Source organism: Ovis aries, chromosome 11 (assembly GCF_016772045.2).
Source record: "Ovis aries strain OAR_USU_Benz2616 breed Rambouillet chromosome 11, ARS-UI_Ramb_v3.0, whole genome shotgun sequence".
Classification (NCBI taxonomy): Eukaryota; Metazoa; Chordata; class Mammalia; order Artiodactyla; family Bovidae; genus Ovis; species Ovis aries.
Window position 1 is genome coordinate 42407685 of NC_056064.1, and position 20707 is coordinate 42428391.

At 47.8% G+C, this 20707-nt stretch overlaps 2 protein-coding genes across 7 annotated transcripts in view; one reads left to right on the forward strand and one right to left on the reverse strand.

Annotated features, from left to right (window-relative positions):
• The window catches only part of RETREG3 (reticulophagy regulator family member 3), a 65696-nt gene that overhangs the window by 16822 nt on the left and 28167 nt on the right, over positions 1-20707 (reverse strand). For 3 of the 6 annotated variants that reach the window (XM_004012940.6, XM_012186125.5, XM_060395643.1), the window contains exon 1: positions 3393-3675. The exons of 1 other annotated variant lie outside the window; for it this stretch is intronic. In XM_004012940.6, the coding sequence (XP_004012989.1) occupies positions 3393-3631 (239 nt within the window). In that variant the 5' untranslated portion in view covers positions 3632-3675. Of the gene's footprint in view, positions 1-202; positions 249-3392; positions 3676-20707 lie in introns of those variants that run through there. 2 more of the 6 variants (XM_060395645.1, XM_060395644.1) reach the window with 2 other exon arrangements.
• TUBG1 (tubulin gamma 1) lies at positions 3952-8662 on the forward strand. Its single transcript, XM_027974495.2, has 11 exons — positions 3952-4099; positions 4422-4534; positions 4737-4904; positions 5770-5838; positions 6135-6214; positions 6638-6764; positions 7003-7089; positions 7187-7336; positions 7689-7841; positions 7925-8086; positions 8267-8662. The coding sequence occupies exons 1-11, from the start codon at positions 4051-4053 to the stop codon at positions 8462-8464; spliced, it is 1356 nt and encodes a 451-aa protein (XP_027830296.1). The 5' UTR covers positions 3952-4050; the 3' UTR covers positions 8465-8662.

Below are 20707 nucleotides of genomic sequence, written 5' to 3' on the forward strand. Positions count from 1 at the left end.
CAATATAGGCTAAAGATCACAATCACTGTAATTTTTCTGGAACTGGAAAAATAAGAAGGAAAGCCTTGAAACACTGTAGGAGCGAGGCATCTCATCTATTCCTATCTTTTATGTTCTTTATTAAAATGTAAGAGGGCACATTCACAGGTACAGGAAAACCTCCACTGAGAAGACAGAACATTGAAAGTTAAGCGCTACCTACCTGAATTCTGATGATTTGTTTGTACTCCTATTCAGTCTTCTAATACCTCGAAATGTATAAAACACCTCAGTTAATGATGTATCATTATTCAAAATAAGTAATGAAAAATAAAATGCTTCAGATTTGATTTCTCTCTGAACAGCACCGAAGACCCACCTGCATGTCCTAAATACCTTTTTAAATGAAATGAGAATAAAGCAATTACTCTTTGTCATTCCAAAGCAAAATACCTACACCCATATTCAATTTGATGCTACTGGAATGTAGTCTGACTTTTATTTTGAACCTCAAATCACCTTCCACGGAAGCTCATTTCCTAAAACAAACCACGCTGTGAACTCCAATGCTCAACAACCCTCACTTCTGGATCCTTACCACTATCAGTCAGCCATTTTGTAACCTTCACAGGTATGAGTCCTCTCCATAAATGGTACACCCAGTTGTTCTTTCACTCTCAAGAGTCACACCCTCATTTTGTTACATCTCTCCCCCACCTACTTAGAGCCTGATGGGAATGTAACAAGAGTAAATGCCTACTGGATACACAGCAGGCAAGCTACCAGGAAATGCCAGAGATAAAGACAAATGGGCATCAATGCATTAAGAGACCCAGGAGTAGGAGAAAGGGATCTGACATTTTAAACATAGCATATTAGTAAACTTAAGTAAATGCTATTGGGAACCAGCAAATTAAAGGTAACTGTAACATTTAAACACATGTATAACCTCAGATATGCAGATGACACCACCTATATGGCAGAAAGTGAAGAGGAACTAAAAAGCCTCTTGATGAAAGTGAAAGAAGAGAGTGAAAAAGTTGGCTTAAAGCTCAACATTCAGAAAACGAAGATCATGGCATCTGGTCCCATCACTTCATGGGAAATAGATGGGGAAACAGTGGAAACAGTGTCAGACTTTATTTCGGGGGGTTCCAAAATCACTGTAGATGGTGACTGCAGCCATGAAATTAAAAGACGCTTACTCCTTGGAAGAAAAGTTATGACCAACCTAGATAGCATACTGAAAAGCAGAGACATTACTTTGCCAACAAAGGTCCGTCTAGTCAAGGCTATGGTTTCTCCTATGGTCATGTATGGATGTGAGAGTGGGACCTTGAAGAAAGCTGAATGCCGAAGAATTGATGCTTTTGAACTATGGTTTTGGAGAAGACTCTTGAGAGTCCCTTGGACTGCAAAGAGATCCAACCAGTCCATTCTAAAGATCAGCCCTGGGTGTTCTTTTGGAAGGAATGATGCTAAAGCTGAAACTCCAGTACTTTGGCCACCTCATAAGAAGAGTTGACTCACTGGAAAAGACGCTGATGCTGGGAGGGATTAGGGGCAGGAGGAGAAGGGGACGACAGAGGATGAGATGGCTGGATGGCATTACCGACTCGATGGACGTGAGTCTGAGTGAACTCCAGGAGAAGGTGATAGACAGGGAGACCTGGTGTGCTGCGATTCATGGGGTCGCAAAGAGTCAGACACGACTGAGCGACTGAACTGAACTGAACTGAAGAACAGACTTCCACCCCATATTCTACCTAGAAAATCCTTCTCAGGCAAGGATCATGTGGAAGGTCCTCTCCTCAAAAATAACATACATGCTACTGATCTATGTGCATTAGTAAACCCTTGCTTTATCAGAATTCATTTAAATGCTTCCAATGTTTTTATACATCAGTCAGTCACACTTTAATACAAACTGATTCATGATCAGCTCTTTTCCTAATAATACAATCCCATGGTAGGCAAAGAAGTTTTGACTTAATGGTCTGGGGCTACGGTCTGGGATGTGGAGGTGAGAGGAAAAGAAGATAAGGTCATTTGGGTAAATGCTCCAGAATGAGGTGCTACAGTTAAAAGTTTTCTGACAGAGAGCCTGGGGGAGAGTAGGTACCTGGGGATCAAGGAAGAAGCACTACCAAAAGTAAATGAAGAATCCTGAAGGAAAAGCTCATCAAGTTTGCTCAAGACTCTAGAAGCAACAAATACCAGAGACTGCTGTGACACCTCTAACCCAAGTCTCCTTCAAACCAGGAGACGATTACTGTAATATATACCTAAGTAGTGTGTCTTCCTGTTAATGAACTTGGAATTATTTGTTTTGCTCCAGCTCACCGAAAACATTCTTTCAAAGAATAACAAATATTTTGGTTTTAAAACCAAGAATTTCAAGAGGAAAGATATTTTTAGCAAAAACAGTTATGTTTTGGAAACATACACTTTGTTATGTTTCAGGCTTATCCAGAACTGCTTTATTTTTCATTCAGCTGTAGAAGCCCCCCCTACACTTGAGTTCCCTTGGAATCTGATCAGTAATACTTCCCTAGTTATGAATAAATCCAAACTCTGCTTGGCAGATTCTATGAAGACCTAAGTTCACTTCAGGAGATGACAACTCAGGGAAGCAGCAGTTCCATTTTCACACAGGATGACACAGACAGATTCTTTAAGCATATTTTTAGCCCTACTATCCCAGCTCAGAAAAACAAAACACTATTAGACACCCTCAATTTCCTTGCATATAAACCGTGGTGAAGGATGCTTCTCTAATTCCTTGGAACACGGAGAAGTCGTCTTAAGTGGCTTTGAAATGGGTGAAATCCCACAATTACTATTTCATAACTGTCTTCAAAAGCTTGTAATTTTCTTTCAAGTTGCAGTTATGGAGGCTCTCAAGGACTCCCAGACTTCGCAAACTTCCTGAGTGGGCAAAAAGATGTCTATCTAACATGCTAATTCAGGTCGTTTAAGCATGTTTCCTTGTTACACCTATGGATCCCTTTTCAAGATCTCACGCCTTACTCATCTACTCCAACAATAAGTACTAAGATCTCGAGGCTGTTGAGCAGACAAGAGAAGGGAGGTGATGGCCTTAACGGAACACAGCTTCTCTTGGCTAAAATGAGGCGCCTTCGCTCACTGCGAGCGGCGCAAGATGTTACTAGAAGCTCCTGCCAGATGTGCGGGGCGAGGGTGCACGTAAAGCAGGGGGAACAACTGGAAGGCCCTAAGAACTGCGGTGCCAAAGCCTCAGGCGGGATAGAGTGGAAGGAGGTGAGACAAAATTAGGCAGGTACAGGTAGGAGCCAGTGCAGCGAAGAAAACAAAGGAGGCGAGAGATAGAGCCTTAGAGAAACCTGACGAATTCGCGCCTCGGAGGGTTTCCGAGGATCCAGTTCTCTCACCAGAAAGCCGCGTTCAGCCCCAGGCACCACAGGGCGCTCCTGGCTGGCCGCTCCCACACCAGGGCTGCCTGCACTCGGCTCAGCAGAGGCTCGTAAGGCCCCAGCACCTCCACCAGGGCCCGCTGCGCCGCCTCAACCTGCTGGTCTCGCTCCCAGGAGCCTGACATAGGGCGGCGACCCTTGAAAGTCTGACCGGAGGCTGGGCCTGGGGCCACGGCCACCCCCTCTGCCTCCGCCATCTCCCCCCGGCAGCCACAACATCCGGGGCCACGGCCCGACAATCACAATAATCTCAACTGCGCAGATGCGCGAAACGGCGAGGGAGGCTGCATCCCTGCACACGCGCCTGCGCGAAGGCCCTTGGTCGCGTACATCCCAGAAAGAAGAACACTGCGTCAAAATTACGTCCCCGGCGCCCCAATCAGGAGCTGCGCACGCGCAGTCTGCAGGGCTGAAGCCGAACGAGTAAGGAAGTGCCCTCGCCAGAACTCAGTTTTCATTGGAACAGAGGAAGTTTGGGGGCGGGGCAAGTTTTGGCGTATGCGCAGTGTAACGGGCTAGCGAGCGGCGGCTTTGCTGGCGGGAGAGGCAGCTTTTCTGTGGCGAGAGCGGTAGCTTTGCTGTACAGAGCGGCTGCAACGCAGCTGCCAGAGGAGAGATGCCGAGGGAGATCATCACCCTACAGTTGGGCCAGTGCGGCAATCAGAGTGAGCGAACTTCCGGCCCCTCCACTAGCCAGGGTTTCTTAGGTTCTACGGGATCTCGCTGTGGGATCCTGAACTCCATCTGCCCTTCCCAGAATCGTAGTTCTCCGAAAGGTGGGACATGCCTGACCCAGTATCCAGCTGCTCAACCCCAAGGGGCCCTCCTCTGCCCAGTCGCTGATATACTGCCCTTTCCTCTGACACGAGAGACTCCCGAAGCTTGACTTCCTATCGCTGGACCCAGGCATTGAGTCCCCCAGCTCCTAGTTGGAACCTGCCCAGACCCAGATATCCTCTTTCTTCCCGCCCTCGTTCCTCCCGTCAGTTGGGTTCGAGTTCTGGAAACAGCTGTGCGCCGAGCATGGTATCAGCCCCGAGGGCATCGTGGAGGAGTTCGCCACCGAGGGCACTGATCGCAAGGACGTCTTTTTCTACCAGGTGCCCCCAGGGACTTAGCCAGGGCCGGTAGTGGCCCAGGGGTTCTGAAGGGAAGGGTAGTGGCTTGGTACTGGGAAGCCCACTAGGCAGAGGAGCCAGGGAGGCTGGCTTGAAGAGGGAGGGAGGCAGGATCAGGGTTGGGAGGACTGGAGGACTGGGCAGGCCCGAGCTGATTGGGCCCATCCTAAACTCCCCTTTACAGGCAGACGATGAGCACTACATCCCGAGGGCAGTGCTGCTGGACCTGGAGCCTAGGGTGATCCACTCCATTCTCAACTCCCCTTATGCCAAGCTCTACAACCCAGAGAACATCTACCTGTCGGAGCACGGAGGAGGAGCTGGCAACAACTGGGCCAGTGGATTCTCCCAGGTCATTTGCTGTTCCCTGGCAGAAGAACTCCACTCCTGCATGGGGACTGGCCCTATGACTTCCTAAAGAGAAGATAAACCAGATGGAGAATATATGAGTGGAGAGAGAGATGTGACTGAGGGGGTTCTGAGCGAACTATGTAATGGTCATAAGAGACTGCACTTGGCTCATGCCGGATGCCAGGCCATTGTTAGTGTTTTACATAAATTAACTTACCCAGACCTTCCAACAATCCTAGAGGTAGGTACTACAGGTCCACAGTCTCTGTAGGTTTCCAGAATCCAGAAAACTCTGAAACCAAAAGAGGATTTATAACTACTCATTTAGCAGCAAAACTGAATCTCAATAGAGATAAGCTAGTTTATAGTTTCTGTTCAACTTGCTGCCACTTCTCATTCCTTTCACTAAAGAAATATTAATGTATTTGGTTAGCACTGCTCAGACCCCTGCCCCACTGATGTTCTACTTAGCTTGTGTTATACACACCATATAGCCCTCCTAGAATCTGAAATATTTGAACTCTGAAACATAATGCCCCAAGAATTTTAGATAAGGCACTGTGGACCTGTATTAGTGCCTTCATTGTACAGATGAGGAAACTGAGGTATAGAGAGATGAAGTAGCACCCGACTAACTAGACCTAGAGCTAATATAGGCATTCAGGCAGTCTGGATGTAGAGACTCTGCTCGTAACCACCAGGCTGTACTACCTTTTAGTGCAAACAAAAAGCAGGACCACTGTGTTCCAAAAAGGACTTTTAGGTACTATAAGGAGAATGGAGGGTGGCTATTCCGAGGCCAAAGTCCTGCCCTTAGTCTTGTTGCTTAGTCCTGCCCCACTCTGATGCCCTCCATGTCTGTGCAGGGAGAGAAGATCCACGAGGACATTTTCGACATCATAGACCGGGAGGCAGATGGCAGCGACAGCCTAGAGGTGAGCATCTTAGGAATGCCGGTGACGGCCAGCAGGGGACCGCTAGGCAGCACCCTTTAGAAGCCATCTGTTAGGTGTGGGACCCTCCCCGTGCAGCCTTTGCACTGGACAGAAGCCACAGGGCCTTGTTGGAAATAACGAACAGTCTGCTAATCTGTGGGGGGGGGGGGGGGCGGTGGGGGAGGGAAGTGGAGGAGAGGTCTTGGGAAGATAGGAGTCCAAGAAGTTATGAGATGGGTAAAATTGGAAATCCTGCCACTTGAAACCTAGATACTGACCGCCCCTTCCCCATGCAGGGCTTCGTGCTGTGTCACTCCATCGCTGGGGGAACAGGCTCTGGCCTGGGCTCCTACCTCTTAGAACGGCTCAATGACAGGTAAGTCTGTTTTGAAGGGCAGAGAGGATTTGGTTTCCCAGGTGACTGGGAGGCCCTCCAGATAAAACCTTCCCATTCACTGGAGCAGGAAAGGGCCCTTCCGTTCCCTGCTGTATTGAGGAAGGAAAGGTACAATGACCAGGAACCCAATCACACTCCTAGTGGTTGGAACCAGAGTCTAGAATCCTGATCTTTGATGAAGATTCAGGGAGTAAGCCTGATTTGGAATTAAAACTCTAGGTCCTAAGATGTCTCTCTGCCCTTCCCCCCTTTTGGGTTACAGACTGCCAAAAGTCAGGTCTCCCTTCTCTGCTGTCCTATGACCCGAACCGCAATTTCCCCATCCTGACCGTCACTAGAAGCCCCAAGTTTACCAAGCCTCTAGTCTGTTGCCCTTGACCATCCTTTCGCAAACACCACTAGGTACCCCAAGAAGCTGGTGCAGACATACTCAGTGTTTCCCAACCAGGACGAGATGAGCGATGTGGTGGTCCAGCCCTACAACTCACTGCTCACGCTCAAGAGGCTGACCCAGAACGCTGACTGTGTGGTAAGTCCTGGAGTCTCCCTTACTCCAGTCCCAGCCCCCCTGTCTATTTCATCCTTTTCATGCATTTTTAAAAGTCCCATTTTGAACCTTCCTGTGCCCCAGTCTTGTTCAAGTCTCTTTTTGGATGGGTCTTTCTAGCCATGAAGCACCAGGGAAATGAACCGTCATAGCCCAGACTCAGGCAGAGCTCCTGTCCTTTCTGTCCTCCTAAGTCTGACACTCTCTTCTGTCCCCCCAGGTGGTGCTGGACAACACAGCCCTGAACCGGATTGCCACAGACCGCCTGCACATCCAGAATCCCTCATTCTCCCAGATCAACCAGCTGGTGAGCCCCCCGCTCCTGGACTCCCTCCTTCCCGAAGCACCATCTAGGGAAGGGAGGCCCCCAGGACAAGGCCCATGACCCGGCACACTGTCCACAGGTGTCCACCATCATGTCAGCCAGCACTACCACCCTGCGCTACCCCGGCTACATGAACAACGACCTCATTGGCCTCATCGCCTCGCTCATTCCCACGCCACGGCTCCACTTCCTCATGACTGGTTACACCCCCCTCACCACGGACCAGTCGGTAAGAGCAGCCCTCAGGCCCAGCAGGCCCTGACCAGCCTTTCCCTTCTCTCTGCTGCACCCAGAGGCCCTGCTTCCTCGCTGACTTGCTCTCCTCTCCCGCTGCCTGTGGCGCCCTGCAGGGCCTGGGCTGTATGGAGTCTGCTGATGCTCCTGCACAAGGGCATGAGTAAGCTGAGCTCGGGGGGACTGAGATCTCTGATGCCTCAGTGAGGACCTGAATCTAAGGACACTCCCCAGAGACCAGGGTCCCCTGCGTCTGATGGGGCCGTGCATCACCTCATGCTCTCTGTCCATGCGTCTCTCGCCTGTGCCCTGAGTGCCGGGCTGCCCTGTGGCTACTCTCCCCCCAGGTGGCCAGCGTGAGAAAGACCACGGTCCTGGATGTCATGAGGCGACTGCTGCAGCCCAAGAACGTGATGGTGTCCACAGGCCGGGATCGCCAGACCAACCACTGCTACATCGCCATCCTCAACATCATCCAGGGGGAGGTGGACCCCACCCAGGTAGGTGAAGCCCCTTTGTCCTACCCCCAGAGCCCACAGGGGTAGAGGAGAGGCTACCACCACCATTCCTGTGCCCACCCCAGGTGCACAAGAGCCTGCAGAGGATCCGGGAACGGAAGCTGGCCAACTTCATCCCCTGGGGCCCCGCCAGCATCCAGGTGGCCCTGTCCAGGAAGTCGCCCTACCTGCCTTCTGCCCACAGGGTCAGTGGGCTCATGATGGCCAACCACACCAGCATCTCCTCGGTGAGCCCCATAGTCATCTTCCTGGTGGTTCCTTATCTCTCTACAACCCTGCTGCCCCTGCTTCTGGCTTTTTTACTGTGGGGATAGCCCAGCCTTGGTTCCCTGGCTTTCTGGGCCACATGGTTCCTTGAAGTTCTCCGTGACCCCTCTCCACCCTAAGTCCTTTTTGTATACCCTAAGCTCTTCGAGCGGACCTGTCGCCAGTACGACAAGCTGCGGAAGCGGGAGGCCTTCCTGGAGCAGTTCCGCAAGGAGGACATCTTCAAGGAGAACTTTGACGAGCTGGACACATCCAGGGAGATTGTGCAGCAGCTCATCGATGAGTACCATGCAGCCACAAGGCCAGACTACATCTCCTGGGGCACCCAGGAGCAGTGAGTCCTCCGGACAGGGACCCTCATCTGCCTTACTGGTTGGCCCAGGCCCCGCCTGACTGACCACCCCTCAGAGCACAGATCAGGGACCTCGCACCTCTTTCTTATCAACACACTTACCCGTACTCTCTGTTGACCTGAGGACACATGTAATCTCCTTGTGAGACTGTTTATGTTTAATAAAGCACTGGATGTAAATCAAGTCACTGGACTTTGAAGTCTCGGGGAACTGGAAGAGGGGGGTGCCTGTTCTTTCTCCATCATTCTGATGGGGTCTTCCTCTATTTCCTACACCTTCAACTCTAAGCAAATGGCCTCCTCTAGCTTTTCCCTCCCCTGCTTAGTATTGGAGAACATGGGTGGGCTGACTCACCTGAGACATTCCTTTTCAGGGCAAACAGGCCCACAAACACTGCCTTGCTCTCCTGACACTCTGTATCCCAGTTCCTCCCACCCTCCACCTCTCCATATGGTTACCATTCACCAGTTTCACATTCCCACATCTGAATGTCCCACTGGTCATCACAGCAGCAGGCCTGCGGCCACCACCCCCACCACCAAGCCCTGGACAGGCAGTAGAGTCAGCCCAAATGCCTTTAATCTTGCAGGCAGGGCAGTGACAGAAAGCCAGTCCTGGAAAGCCCTGGTCAAGCAAGTGGAGTCTAGGATGATCAAATTAGGAAACCAAATCCAAAGCCTGGACTGGAAGCAGGGCCAAAAGTAGACCCATAGCTAAGGTGCCAAAATTCGGTTGTTTCAAAGGCCAGAGTTGCCTTTTTCTTTTTAATTAATTAATTTGCTGTGGATATTTAGTTGCAGCATGCAAACTCTTAGTTGAGGTAGGTGGGATCTAGTTCCCTGACCAGGGATTGAACCCAGGTCCCCTGCATTGGGAGCATGGAGTCTTAGCACTGGACAACAGGGGAAGTCCCAGAGCCTTCTACTTCTGGTACAAGATTGCAGGGAAGTAGTCAATACACAGTGGCCTAAGTCCTCAGCATCAAAAGGACAAAGCAGGTTGTCCATAGACTGGTGGATTGTCAGGGCCCCTCTTAGGTGAGGGTTGTAGTAACTTACATGCATGTGGACCCTTTGCAAGGTGCTCTGCATTATTTTATTTAATCCTCAGGACAGCCCTATGAAGTAGTAAATGTTATTAACCCCGTTTTGTAAATGAGGAAACAGGCTGAGTGATTAATTTACCAAGTCACCCAGCTGGTGAAGAGTAGAGTTAGAGTCAAACCCTGGTTTGACTGCCTGACATAGGTGTTCCTAACCATCACACATCCTGCTTTTGTGATACCTTCCTGGGCTGGTGTAGAAGAGTCCCATTTCTGGGGTCTTGGAGCCATGGGATGGGTCCACGGTTGTCACAGGATGTGGGGACCTGGAACACCTGTGCATATTGGGCAGGTGGAGTCCAGGGAGGGAGGGGGTGTCGGCCTCAGCAGGCAGCAGGTAAACCCACCAAGCATCCCTATCACCCCGGTCAGGGCAGTCTTCTTGCCTCACCACCAGGATGTCTGGGGCCAAACCCAGAGAACCCAGGCCCTGTAGATGGGAAGGATGGTACTGGCAGGGCTCAGCAAGCAGATGAAGCACCAGCCCAAGAAAGTCCCTCCAACTCTGCATGAAGGCTGAACAGTCCCCTTCACTTAGGGTGAACTAGGACTTTTTTCCCTCTTGCTCCCTGTTAGCCTGGGGACACACTTTTCCTTTCACGAACCAATGTATCTTTCATAAAGCTCTAGATGTAAACAAAGTGAGCAACACACAGGGCAGACCTTCATGAACAAAGGGGACACTTATAGGACTGATGGGCTGAGAATGCACGGTCACAAGCCAGGCCCTGGGCTGCCTGAGGGTGGCAGGGAGGCTGAACACATCAAGGCCTGTCACCACCACTGTCAAAGCATGAGCCTGTCACTTTTGGTTGCCAGGGCCTGTAGGTGGTGGACTCAGGAGAGCCAGCCTTGTTGTCAGGCAGCTGTCTGTTCATCCAGGAGGGAAGAAGATGACTTTAGGAAAAACCAATGGGCACCGGGTCCCTTCTCAGCTCTACCTCTGACCCCTGCACCCTGGATACCTTGTGTTGCTTCCACCCTTGCCACTGATGACCTGCCTTTCATCTCCTGGGGCATCTGCATGACTGGCTGGTGCTGAGTAGGGGATCATGAGCTAGCTGGCAGATGTGGTGAGGCTGCTGTATGTGAAGAGCCAGCTGGGCCCCCTCCAGGCCACAACCATCCCAGAACCCTCCTTTGAGAGCCTAAAGAGTATGGAGCCCAGGAGGGAGGGAATACCTAGGGAATCTGGAGTCAAAGTTGTATGCGGATATTACTAGCTACCGACCCAGAGGGGTGAATAACCTCCTCAGGAGGGGGAACTGGACTTAACAAAGATGCCTCCTTTTTCTGACTGCTGAGTGTCTCAGCACAGACTAACACCTCAATTCCAGCTTCAGAGCTGGGCCCCTCCCCCAAGGCTATTTCCAGATCACCCATCACCCCACACCAGCCCAACCCCTCCCTGTTCTTGGCCAGCAGCAAACCCCAAAGTGTGTCAACCAGAGGGCAGCGAGGAGGCCAGGTGGAAAGGGAGAGAGGCCTCTGGGATCAGGGCAGCAGGTGGTGCTGGTGAGAAAAATCCCTGTGGTCTGAGAGCCTGCCAGCCACAGAAATGACTGCCCCTGATGAGCGACAGGACTGTTTCAGAGGAGCTGGAGCGAGCAGAATGCTCAAGCCTGGAACAGGAACCGCTTCTGGACTAAGCAAATCAGAGAAAATGAACAATTTATTTTATTTAAGCATTTATTTTTTGGCTGTGCTGGGTCTTCGTTGCTGTGTGCGGGCTTTCTCTTGCTGCGGTGAGCAGAGACTACTCTAGTTTCAGCAAGTGGACTTCTTGTGGTGGCTTCTCCTGTGCTTTTCCTAGAGCATGGGCTCTAGGGCTTCAGTTGTTGCAACCCAGGGGTTTAGTTGCTCTGCGGCATGTGGCATTTTCCCAGACCAGGGATTGAACCTGTGTGCTCTGTACTGGCAGGCAGATTCTTAACAACTGAACCATCAGGGAAGTTCAAAGATGAGCCATTTAAAGGTAATTTTTCCAGAACACTTCAGTGTGATGTGACCACGGGGACCTTTAAATGTGCCTGAGACACAGATCTAGCAGTAGGAAGCACTTTACAAACAGACTGAGGGACTTCCCTCATGGTGCAGTGGTGAGGAATTGTCTTCCAGGGCAGGGGATGCAGCAGGTTCAATCCCTGGTCAGGGAATTAAGATCCCACATGCCTTGGGGCAAATGAGCCCCCATGCCCTGCAACTAGAGAGAAGTCCACGGGCCACAACTAAGAGCCCATGGGCTGCAATAAAGACCCAGCACAGCCAAAAAAAATGAGTGAAATGTTGAGATTGTAACTTCCAAAAGTGTGTTGAGATGAAACCAGGAGGTGATGAACTCAAGGATGGGCAGGTGAGCAGAGCCGTTGCACAGAGTTGGTGAGTCAGTCTAGCAAGCCTTATTCATGGCCTCCACCAGACACAGGTATTCTAGAAATCCCTGGAAATGGGCACTCTGCCCTAGAGAGGCAGTTAAAATCCAACACAGAGGGCTTCTCCAGTGGCTCAGAGGTAAAGAACCTGCCTGTAATGCAGGAGATTTGGGTTCGATCCCTGGGTTAAGAAGATCCCCCGGAGAAGGAAATGGCAACCACTCCAGTATTCTTTCTTTCCCATGGACAGAGGAGCCTGGTGGGCTACAGTCCATGGGTTGCAAAAGAGTCAGACAGGATTGAGCAACTAAAATCCAACATACAATCCTCCCTCCTGTAATGCCCACACCGTCCCCCCACCACCACTTGCTCACTCTCCAATCCCTCTTGAGGATATGAAGCAGGTAAGGGGCTGCCCTAGAAAAGTCACAAGAGCATTTAAATTGACATGCTGATTTATTAATCCATCATGTATAAGTTTAAATTACATATGGCCTGACCACTACAGTGTGAAATGATAAAATTTTCTTGCACAGCTGCAGGCTCTGTCAATCAAGGTCTAATACCTCTGTGAGACCATACTGGAAACACCATCTACATATCTGTGGCATTGCTGTAGTGGTGACCTTGGTCATGGAATCCAGAAGTAGGTACTTCTCACTAACCCTCAATCCTCAAATCCAGTGGCACTGAATTATTAGTAGGGTGACCAATTCATCCTGGTTTTGGCACTGAAAGTCTTGAGTCCCAGGAACCCCCTTCAGATTCAGTTTTAAAACTAAAATTTCCATATTTCCTCATTTCTGGGAAAACCAGGACAGCTGGTCACCCTAAATTTAAGAACACCATAGAGAATGATTGGAAAATCTCAAGGCAGTATATGTGAGTGATCAGGGCTGAGTTCAGACCTAGTAGACATTTGTTCATAATTGAGCAAGCATTTATTAAAAATAGAGACTGGGCTTCTCTGGTGGCCCAGTGGTTAAGAATCTGCCTTGCAATGCAGGGCATACCAGTTTGATCCCTGGTCCAGGAAGATCCCACATAACATGGGGTACCTAAGCCTGCATGCCATGACTACTGAGCTCTGCAATAAGAGAGGCTACCGCAGTGAGAAGCCTGTACACTCCAGCTAGAGAGTAGCCCCTGTTCACTGCCACTAGAGAAAGGCCTCCTGTAGCAACGAAGACCCAGTGCAGTGAAAAATAAATAAATAAATAAATATTTTAAAAAATACAGACCAAGTTGCCCATTAAACTTCACAATGGACCCTACCTGAGGGGGTTTCCAATTTGATCAGGAGTGAAAGAAAGTGAAAGTGAAGTCACTCAGTCGTGTCTGACTCTTTGCGACCCCATGGACTGTATCCTACCAGGCTTCTCCGTCCATGGGATTTTCTAGGCAAGAGTACCAGCGTGAGTTGCCATTTCCTTCTCTGGGGATCTTCCCGACCCAGGGATAGAACCCAGGTCTCCCACATTGCAGGCAGATGCTTTATCCTCTGAGCCACCAGGGAAGCTCTTATCAGGAGTGGGCAATATATAATGTGATTTTATTACATATTCATAAAATATTAATAATATAATTTTTGTATGTCATCATGTATTTTAATTAACTGTCTCAAATATAAGTTGTTCAATTTTAAGTGCTGAATGTAAAATGTTATACAAACTAAAATTGGAATCAGTATTGAACATTTAATATACACTAAGCACTATTCTGGGCTTCCCTGGTGGCTAAGCTGGTAAAGAATCTGCCTACAATACAGGAGACCCCAGTTTGATTCCTCGGTCAGGAAGTTCCCCTGGAGAAGGGATAGGCTGCCCACTCCAATATTCTTAGGCTTCCCTGGTGGCTCAGATGGTAAAGAATCTGCCCGCAATGCGGGAGACCTGGGTTCAATCGCTGGGTTGGGAAGATCCCCTGGAGGAGAGCATGACAACCCACTCCAGTATTCTTGCCTGGAGAATCCCATGGACAGAAGAGCTTGGCAGGCTACAGTCCATGGGGTCGCAAAGAGCTGGACACAACTGAGCGACTGAGCACACACACACACACAAGCACTATTTTACACACTTTACATTTATGAGCTCATTTAATTCTGACAGCCATATAGATAGATATTAGCCCAATTTTACAAACAAGGAAACTGAAGCTCAGAAGAAAGTGAAGCTCAGGGTCATATGGCTAGTAAGTGGTTTTTCTGTACCTGGAAAGAAAAGACAGATGTGATGACTGTCAAATATATGATGGGCTGTCAACGGCAAGAGGGAGGGTCTCATTCTGTGATACTCCAGGAAGAAGAGTAAGGAACAGTAGAGGGAACCACAGAGGGGCAGGACCCAGCTTCACAGCAGGGGAACTTCTCCATGATCAACACTACCCTCAAGTGGAGTAAGTGGCCACGTGGACCGTGAGTTCCCCTGCAGTGAACTTGGTAAAGTAGATTCTGCACGATGACTTGCTTGGAATGGATGGATGCCAGGAGATGGATGAGGTGACCTTAAATCTACCTTCTAGCCTTAAGGACTGTTAGGAATTTCTTGAAAATAATTTTCCTTTATAATAAAGTTTATTCGTTTTTATTTTAAAAAAATATTTATTTGCTCTGGGTCTTCATCGTGGCCTGCGAGATCTTCAGTTGTGGCATGTGGAACCTAGTTCCCTAACCAACGATTCAACCCAGGCCCCCTGCGCTGGGAGCGCAGAGTCTTAGCCCCTGGAAACCAGGTTATTAATTTTTTAAAAAACAAATCTATTAGAGGTGTACCATGTACCCGAATCCTTTCCAGGAACTGGGGATACCTAGATGAATAAACTAAGGTGCTTAGAATCTCAAAAAATTCACAGCCTGAGACATCTACACAGAAAGTGACAGTCTAGATGGTAAGCAAATGTCAGTAGGATCACAACAGTGTATGCTCAATAAATATCTGTTGAATATTTGCAAGAAGGAGAGGCTGTGGGAGGTCAGTATGGGAGTCCTACAGAGGAACAATTGTTGACAGGGTCTTGAACTCTGAGGAAAAGCTTCCCAAGTGGAGATGTAGGAGAGGGCAGGAGGGCTGGCATGTGCAAAGGCCCAGTCTGGGCAGAGGAGTGTGAGGTGTAGCTCACTCTCCTCTGAAGCTCAGCCATTCCTCTCCCATCAGTAGTTTAGAGGGGACACTTGCAACAGGCAAATGAGGCCACCAGGGCTCACCTAGGACTGCATATATGGCATGGTGTGCGTGCTCAGTTCAACTCTCTGTGACCCCATGGACTGTAGCCCGCCAGGCTCCTCTGTCCATGGAATTCTCCAGGCAAGAATACTGGAGTGGGTAGCCATTTCCTTCTCTAGGGGATCTTCCCAGTGAAGGGATTGAACCCATGTCTCCTGCTTGGCAAGTGGATTCTTTACCACTGAAGTGCTTGAGAAGCCCCATTTAGGGCTGAGGGGAGACCAGACAGAGAAAGGAGGTTATGGCCCAACCCAGGTATGATAGTAGGCTTCACAGAGAGAAACCAGCCGGGGTCTTTTACCCAAAGGGAGCAGTTAAGGCACTGACGTCCACAGGGAAAATCATGGTAAGCACCGGGAAGAACGTCTGGGAGAGGAGGGAGGCCCCAAAACAGGACCGTGGGTTTGGAAGCTGCAAAGAGGCAGAGGTGCATTTGGGGAAGCAATGGGAGACCAGGTCAGGGAGATATTCCAAGACCAGGCCAGTCACGTAGGGCCTTTTATGCCATGTAGAGTTCGGACTTTATTCTCAAAGCAAAGAGGAGCCCTTGAAGGCCAGCTGGGAAGCTCCAGCCACCAGCCTGCCCTTTCTAGACTTTTCCCCCCAAATGACCCTCACCCCCACCTCCTGCTTTCTTTTTTATCCCCATTATTATTTATTACAGGATGTTGCATATAGTTCCCTCTGCTATACAATAGGACAAAGTTTAACTAGTTTATACTTAGTAGTTTGTTTCTGTCAATTCCAAACTCTTAATTTACCCCTCTCCCACTCCCTTTCCTCTTGGGTAACCATAAGTTTGTTTTCTAAGTCTATGGGTCTGCCTCTGTTTCATACATAAGTTCATTTGTGTCATATTTTATTTTTAATAATTTTATTGATTTGGGGCTGTGCTGGGTCTTCACCGCTGCATGGGCTTTCCTCTAGTAGCGGTGTGCAGGCTTCTCACTGTGGTGGCTTCTCTTGTTTGGGAGCACAGGTTCTAGAGCACAGACTTAGCAGTTGTGGTGCACAGGCTTGGTGCTCCGGGGCATGTGGGATCTTCCTGCATCAGGGATCGAACCTGTATCTCCTGCACTGGTACGCGACTGTTTACCACTGAGCCACCAGGGAAGCCCCTGTGTCATATTATAGATTCCACGTAAAGTGATATTATATGGTCTTTTTCTGACTTGCTTCACTTAGTATGATCATCTCGAGGTCCATCCATGTTGCTGCAAATGGCATAATTTTATTGATTTTTATGACTCAGCAGTATTCCATTGTATACATGTACCATATTTTCTTTATCCATTTGCCTGATGATGGTCATTTAGGTTGCTTCCGTGTCTTGGCTACTGTAAATAGTGCTGCAATGAACACTGGGGTGTGTGTATCTTTTCTAATTAGAGTTTTCTCCAGATATATGTCCAGAAGTGGGATTGCTGGGTCACATGGCAACTCTGTTTTTAGTTTTTCTAAGGAAATTCCATACTATTTTCCATAGTGGCTGCACCAATTTACATTCCCACCAACAGTGTAAGAGTCCCTTTTTCTCCACACCCTTTCCAACATTTATTTGTAGACTTTTTTTTTTTTGGCTGCATCAAGTTGCAGCCCATAAGATCTTCGGCACACAAGCTTGCAGCTCCCTGACCCGGAATCAAACCCAGGCCCCCTGCATTGGGAGTGCATAGTCTTAGCCACTGGACCACCAGGGAAGTCCCTATAAACTTTTATATTTTTAAATTATTATTTATCTATGGCTGTGCTGGGTTTTCATTGCTGTGCGCAGGATTTGTCTAGTGCAGTGAGCATGGGATACTCTTCGTTGTGGTTCATAAGCTTCTCACGGCAATGACTTCTCTTGTTGCTGAGCACAGGCTTTAGGTGTTTGGGCTTCAGTAGGTGCAGCCCTTGAACTCAACAGCATGCAGACTCAGTAGTTGCAGTGGGTGGGCCTAGTAGAGAGCACTTGGGCTTCAGCAGTTGTGTCGTATGGACTTTGCTGCTCCACAGCATGTGGGATCAAACCCGTGTCCCCTGCACTGGCAATCAGATTCCTAACCACTGCACCACCAGAAAAGTCTCCCCTGTAGACTTTTCAATGATGGCTGTTCTGACCAGTGTGGGTTGGTACTTCATTGCAGTTTTTATTTGAATTTCCCTAGTAATTATCGATGTTGAGCACCTTTTCACTTTCCTAATGGCCCTATAGATGTCTTCTTTGGAGAAATTTAAGTCTTCTGCCCATTTAAAAAATTAGTTTGTTTGCTTTTTTGATAGAGTGGTATGAACTGTTCGTATATTTGGGAAATTAAGCGCTTGTCAGTCACGTCATTTGTAAATACTTTCTCCCATTCCACAGGTTGTCTTTTTGTTTTGTTTATGCTTTCCTCTGCTATACAAAGGTCTGATTCAGTCCCAGGGGTTTATTTTTGCTTTCACTGCAATTGCCTTGTCCACCCCCTGCTTTCTATTCCCTCCTGTTCCCTAACTTTTTTTGCAACCAATATTAGGCAAATCTGATATCAAATCTCTTGTCTATGTCCTGCCACTTCTTTCTGAAAGTGGATTCTTAAATGCCGTTGCTGGTACACTGACGCCTGCTCTTTATCATTTTTTTTTCCTCAGGAGCCAGAGCCTGCCCCACCCTAAGCTGCCCCAGACCAGTTCTGCTCAGTAGCCAAGCCCAGCTTCCTTCCCTCCCCCCAAGGCCTCAGATCATTCCTGGCCAGGCCCAGGCGGGCCTCCTCCGGGAGCTCAAACACAATATTCCCCTTTCTGTCTGCAGCACACTAGATGTACAACTTCACAATACTTTGTTAGTGTTACAATTGTATTTTTTCATGTAATTTCCTTTTCTAAACTATCAAACACAACCCCATGTAGTCCATAAAATGCTTTGGCATTCTTGCAATAATTAAGTTCCAACAAATAAAGGCGTTTTGGAAATGTACCCTATTCCTTAGAAGTTAACTCTATAATAAGACAGATTTTTTTGGTTCATTTTTTATAGTAATCAAGAGATGTGGGTATGAAATGTGGATATTTTCTGTTAAAAATGAATATATAAAGACAGGATACAAAATCCTAGCTACACACTGATTTTTTTAAAGTTTGAAATGATAAATTCACAGAAAAGTGCAAAGAAACACACAGTGAGGTCTTTGACACACCCTACGCAGCCACAGGGCTTCCCAGGTGGCGCTAGTGGTATAGACCCTGCCTGCAAATGCAGGAGATGTAAGAGACATGGGTTGGATCCCTGAGTTGGGAAGATTCCCTTGCCTGGAGAATCCCCATGGACAGAAGAGCCTGGCAGGCTACAGTCCATAAGGTTATATAGAGTTGGACATGACTGAAGCGACTTACTTAGCATGCTCACATGCACCCAGCCTTGGGTTAACATCTTGCATAATTATAGTACAATATCATAACCAGGAAATTGACATTGGCACAATCCACAGACTGTATGCAGACTTATAGAAAACTATATATATACAGTTAGTGAATGTAAGTGTAGCCCTGTGCAATTTTACAACATGTGTACCTTAACATCACCACCACCATACACATGACACTTCATTGTAACAACAGCCCATGACTCTCTCATGCCACCCTTTTATATCCACACTCACCTCCCCTCAGCCTGATTTAAATATGAAGAAATATTAAATGGAACACAGAAAAATTGCCGAGAAAAAAATACAGCAAAATGATTGCCAACAGATGTCTGGATTGTGGGATAATGCTTGATTTATTTTTTATTTTTACAATTTTTAGTCTTTTTCATTTTTCTTTAGTGAGAATCCATTACTTTTTAAAATTAATTAACTAATTAATTTAAAATTACTTAATTAACTAATTTGGCTGTGCCAACGGGCTCTTCAGTCTTCACTGCGGCACGTAGGATCTTTTAGCTGCAATTCGCAGAATGTTCAGTTGCAGCATATGAGATCAAGTTCCCCGACCAGGTATCAAACCTGTGCCCTCTGCATTGGGAGCACGGAATCTTAACCACTGGACCACCAGGGAAGTCCCAAGAATCCATTACTTTATGAGAAAAACATCTTGATGAAATTTCTAGTGTACACTGTAACATTTATAATCACATGATCCCACAATTTTCAAACTGGAAGAAGACCTGGTGGATTTTAATTTATATTAAAGTTTACCAACAGATCAAAATAAGCCCTTCTCTTCCATGCATAAAAATCTTTCCATCTCCCACAGAGCAATTTACAAAGTAAAACATTCTAAATGTTGTTCATAATTTTCTAGCCTGCCTTTATAAGGTTAAACTTGAACACAGTAAAAAGACATTGTTTCTATTATTTACAGATTGCATAAAAACTCATTGCAAAACGTAGAGGCATAAAATCTTGATTTATCGTTTCTCTTGATTCTGTGAATTGACTGGAAAGTTCTTTTACTGGTCTCCTCTGGCTCACTTGGGCTATTACAGATGGCTGGAACAGCTGGAAATTCATTCCAAGTTGGCCTCATTCACAAGTCTGGCAGTTGGTGCTGAGCAGGGAGTCTCAGCTCTTCTCATGACCTCCCAACCTCCAGTAGACTAGACGCTGATCTGGGACAGTGTTCCAAGAGGGTGTGCCCCAGTGCTCAGGTGCTTATCCTCCCAGGTTTGTGGGATGCAGAGCCCAAGGCTGATAGGGAGTTACACAGAGGCAAGAATACTGAGAGGCAGGATTCATTAGGGACCATCAAAAGCAATAATCTACCGCAGATAGAAGGCTTGCCCCTTTATAAGAATGTAAACATGGGCAAAATAAAATACTTCTTTGAGTCCAGTGGAAAGGCTAAGAAAGGCAATTATAAGCAATTTCTTTTTTAAAAAATTAACATTTATTTTTGGCTGTGCTGGATCTTATTGCTGCACGTGTCCTTTCTCTAATTGCTACAAGCGGGGGCTACTCTCCTGTTGTGGAGCATGGATTCTAGGGTGAGCAGGCTTCAGTAGTTGCAGCACATGGGCTCAGTTTCCCCAAGGCATGTGGGATCTTCCCAGACCAGGGGTCGAACCGGTGTTCCCTGCATTGCAAGGTGGATTCTTAACCACTGGACCACCAGGGAAGCCAACAGCAATTTCTAATCTTCATATAACCATGATTCAATCAAGATAATAGAAAAGGTCAATTTCCCTATGGTTAACTCAAGAACTAGTGCCTCATTAAGGGAGCTTAAAAATACAGTTACACAATCAACTAGATGTTACATTCATATATCTATTTCCATATATAGTAATATAAGTAAGAAATTCTCTTAATATTTGCCAAACATAGTTCAGCTATTTTAAAATTTTTGGCCACACCAACACATGTGGGATCTTAGTTCCCGGACCAGGGGCTGGTCACCTGAGCCTCCTGCAGTGGAAGTGGAGTCTTGGCCCCTGGACCACCAAGGAAGTCCCTATAAATTTTGTGTGCATGTGAGCGTGAGCTCAGTCACGCAGTTGCGTCCAACTCTTTGCCAGGCTCCTCTGGAATTTTCCAGGCAAGAATACTGGAGCGGGAGTATTATGGCACTGGAG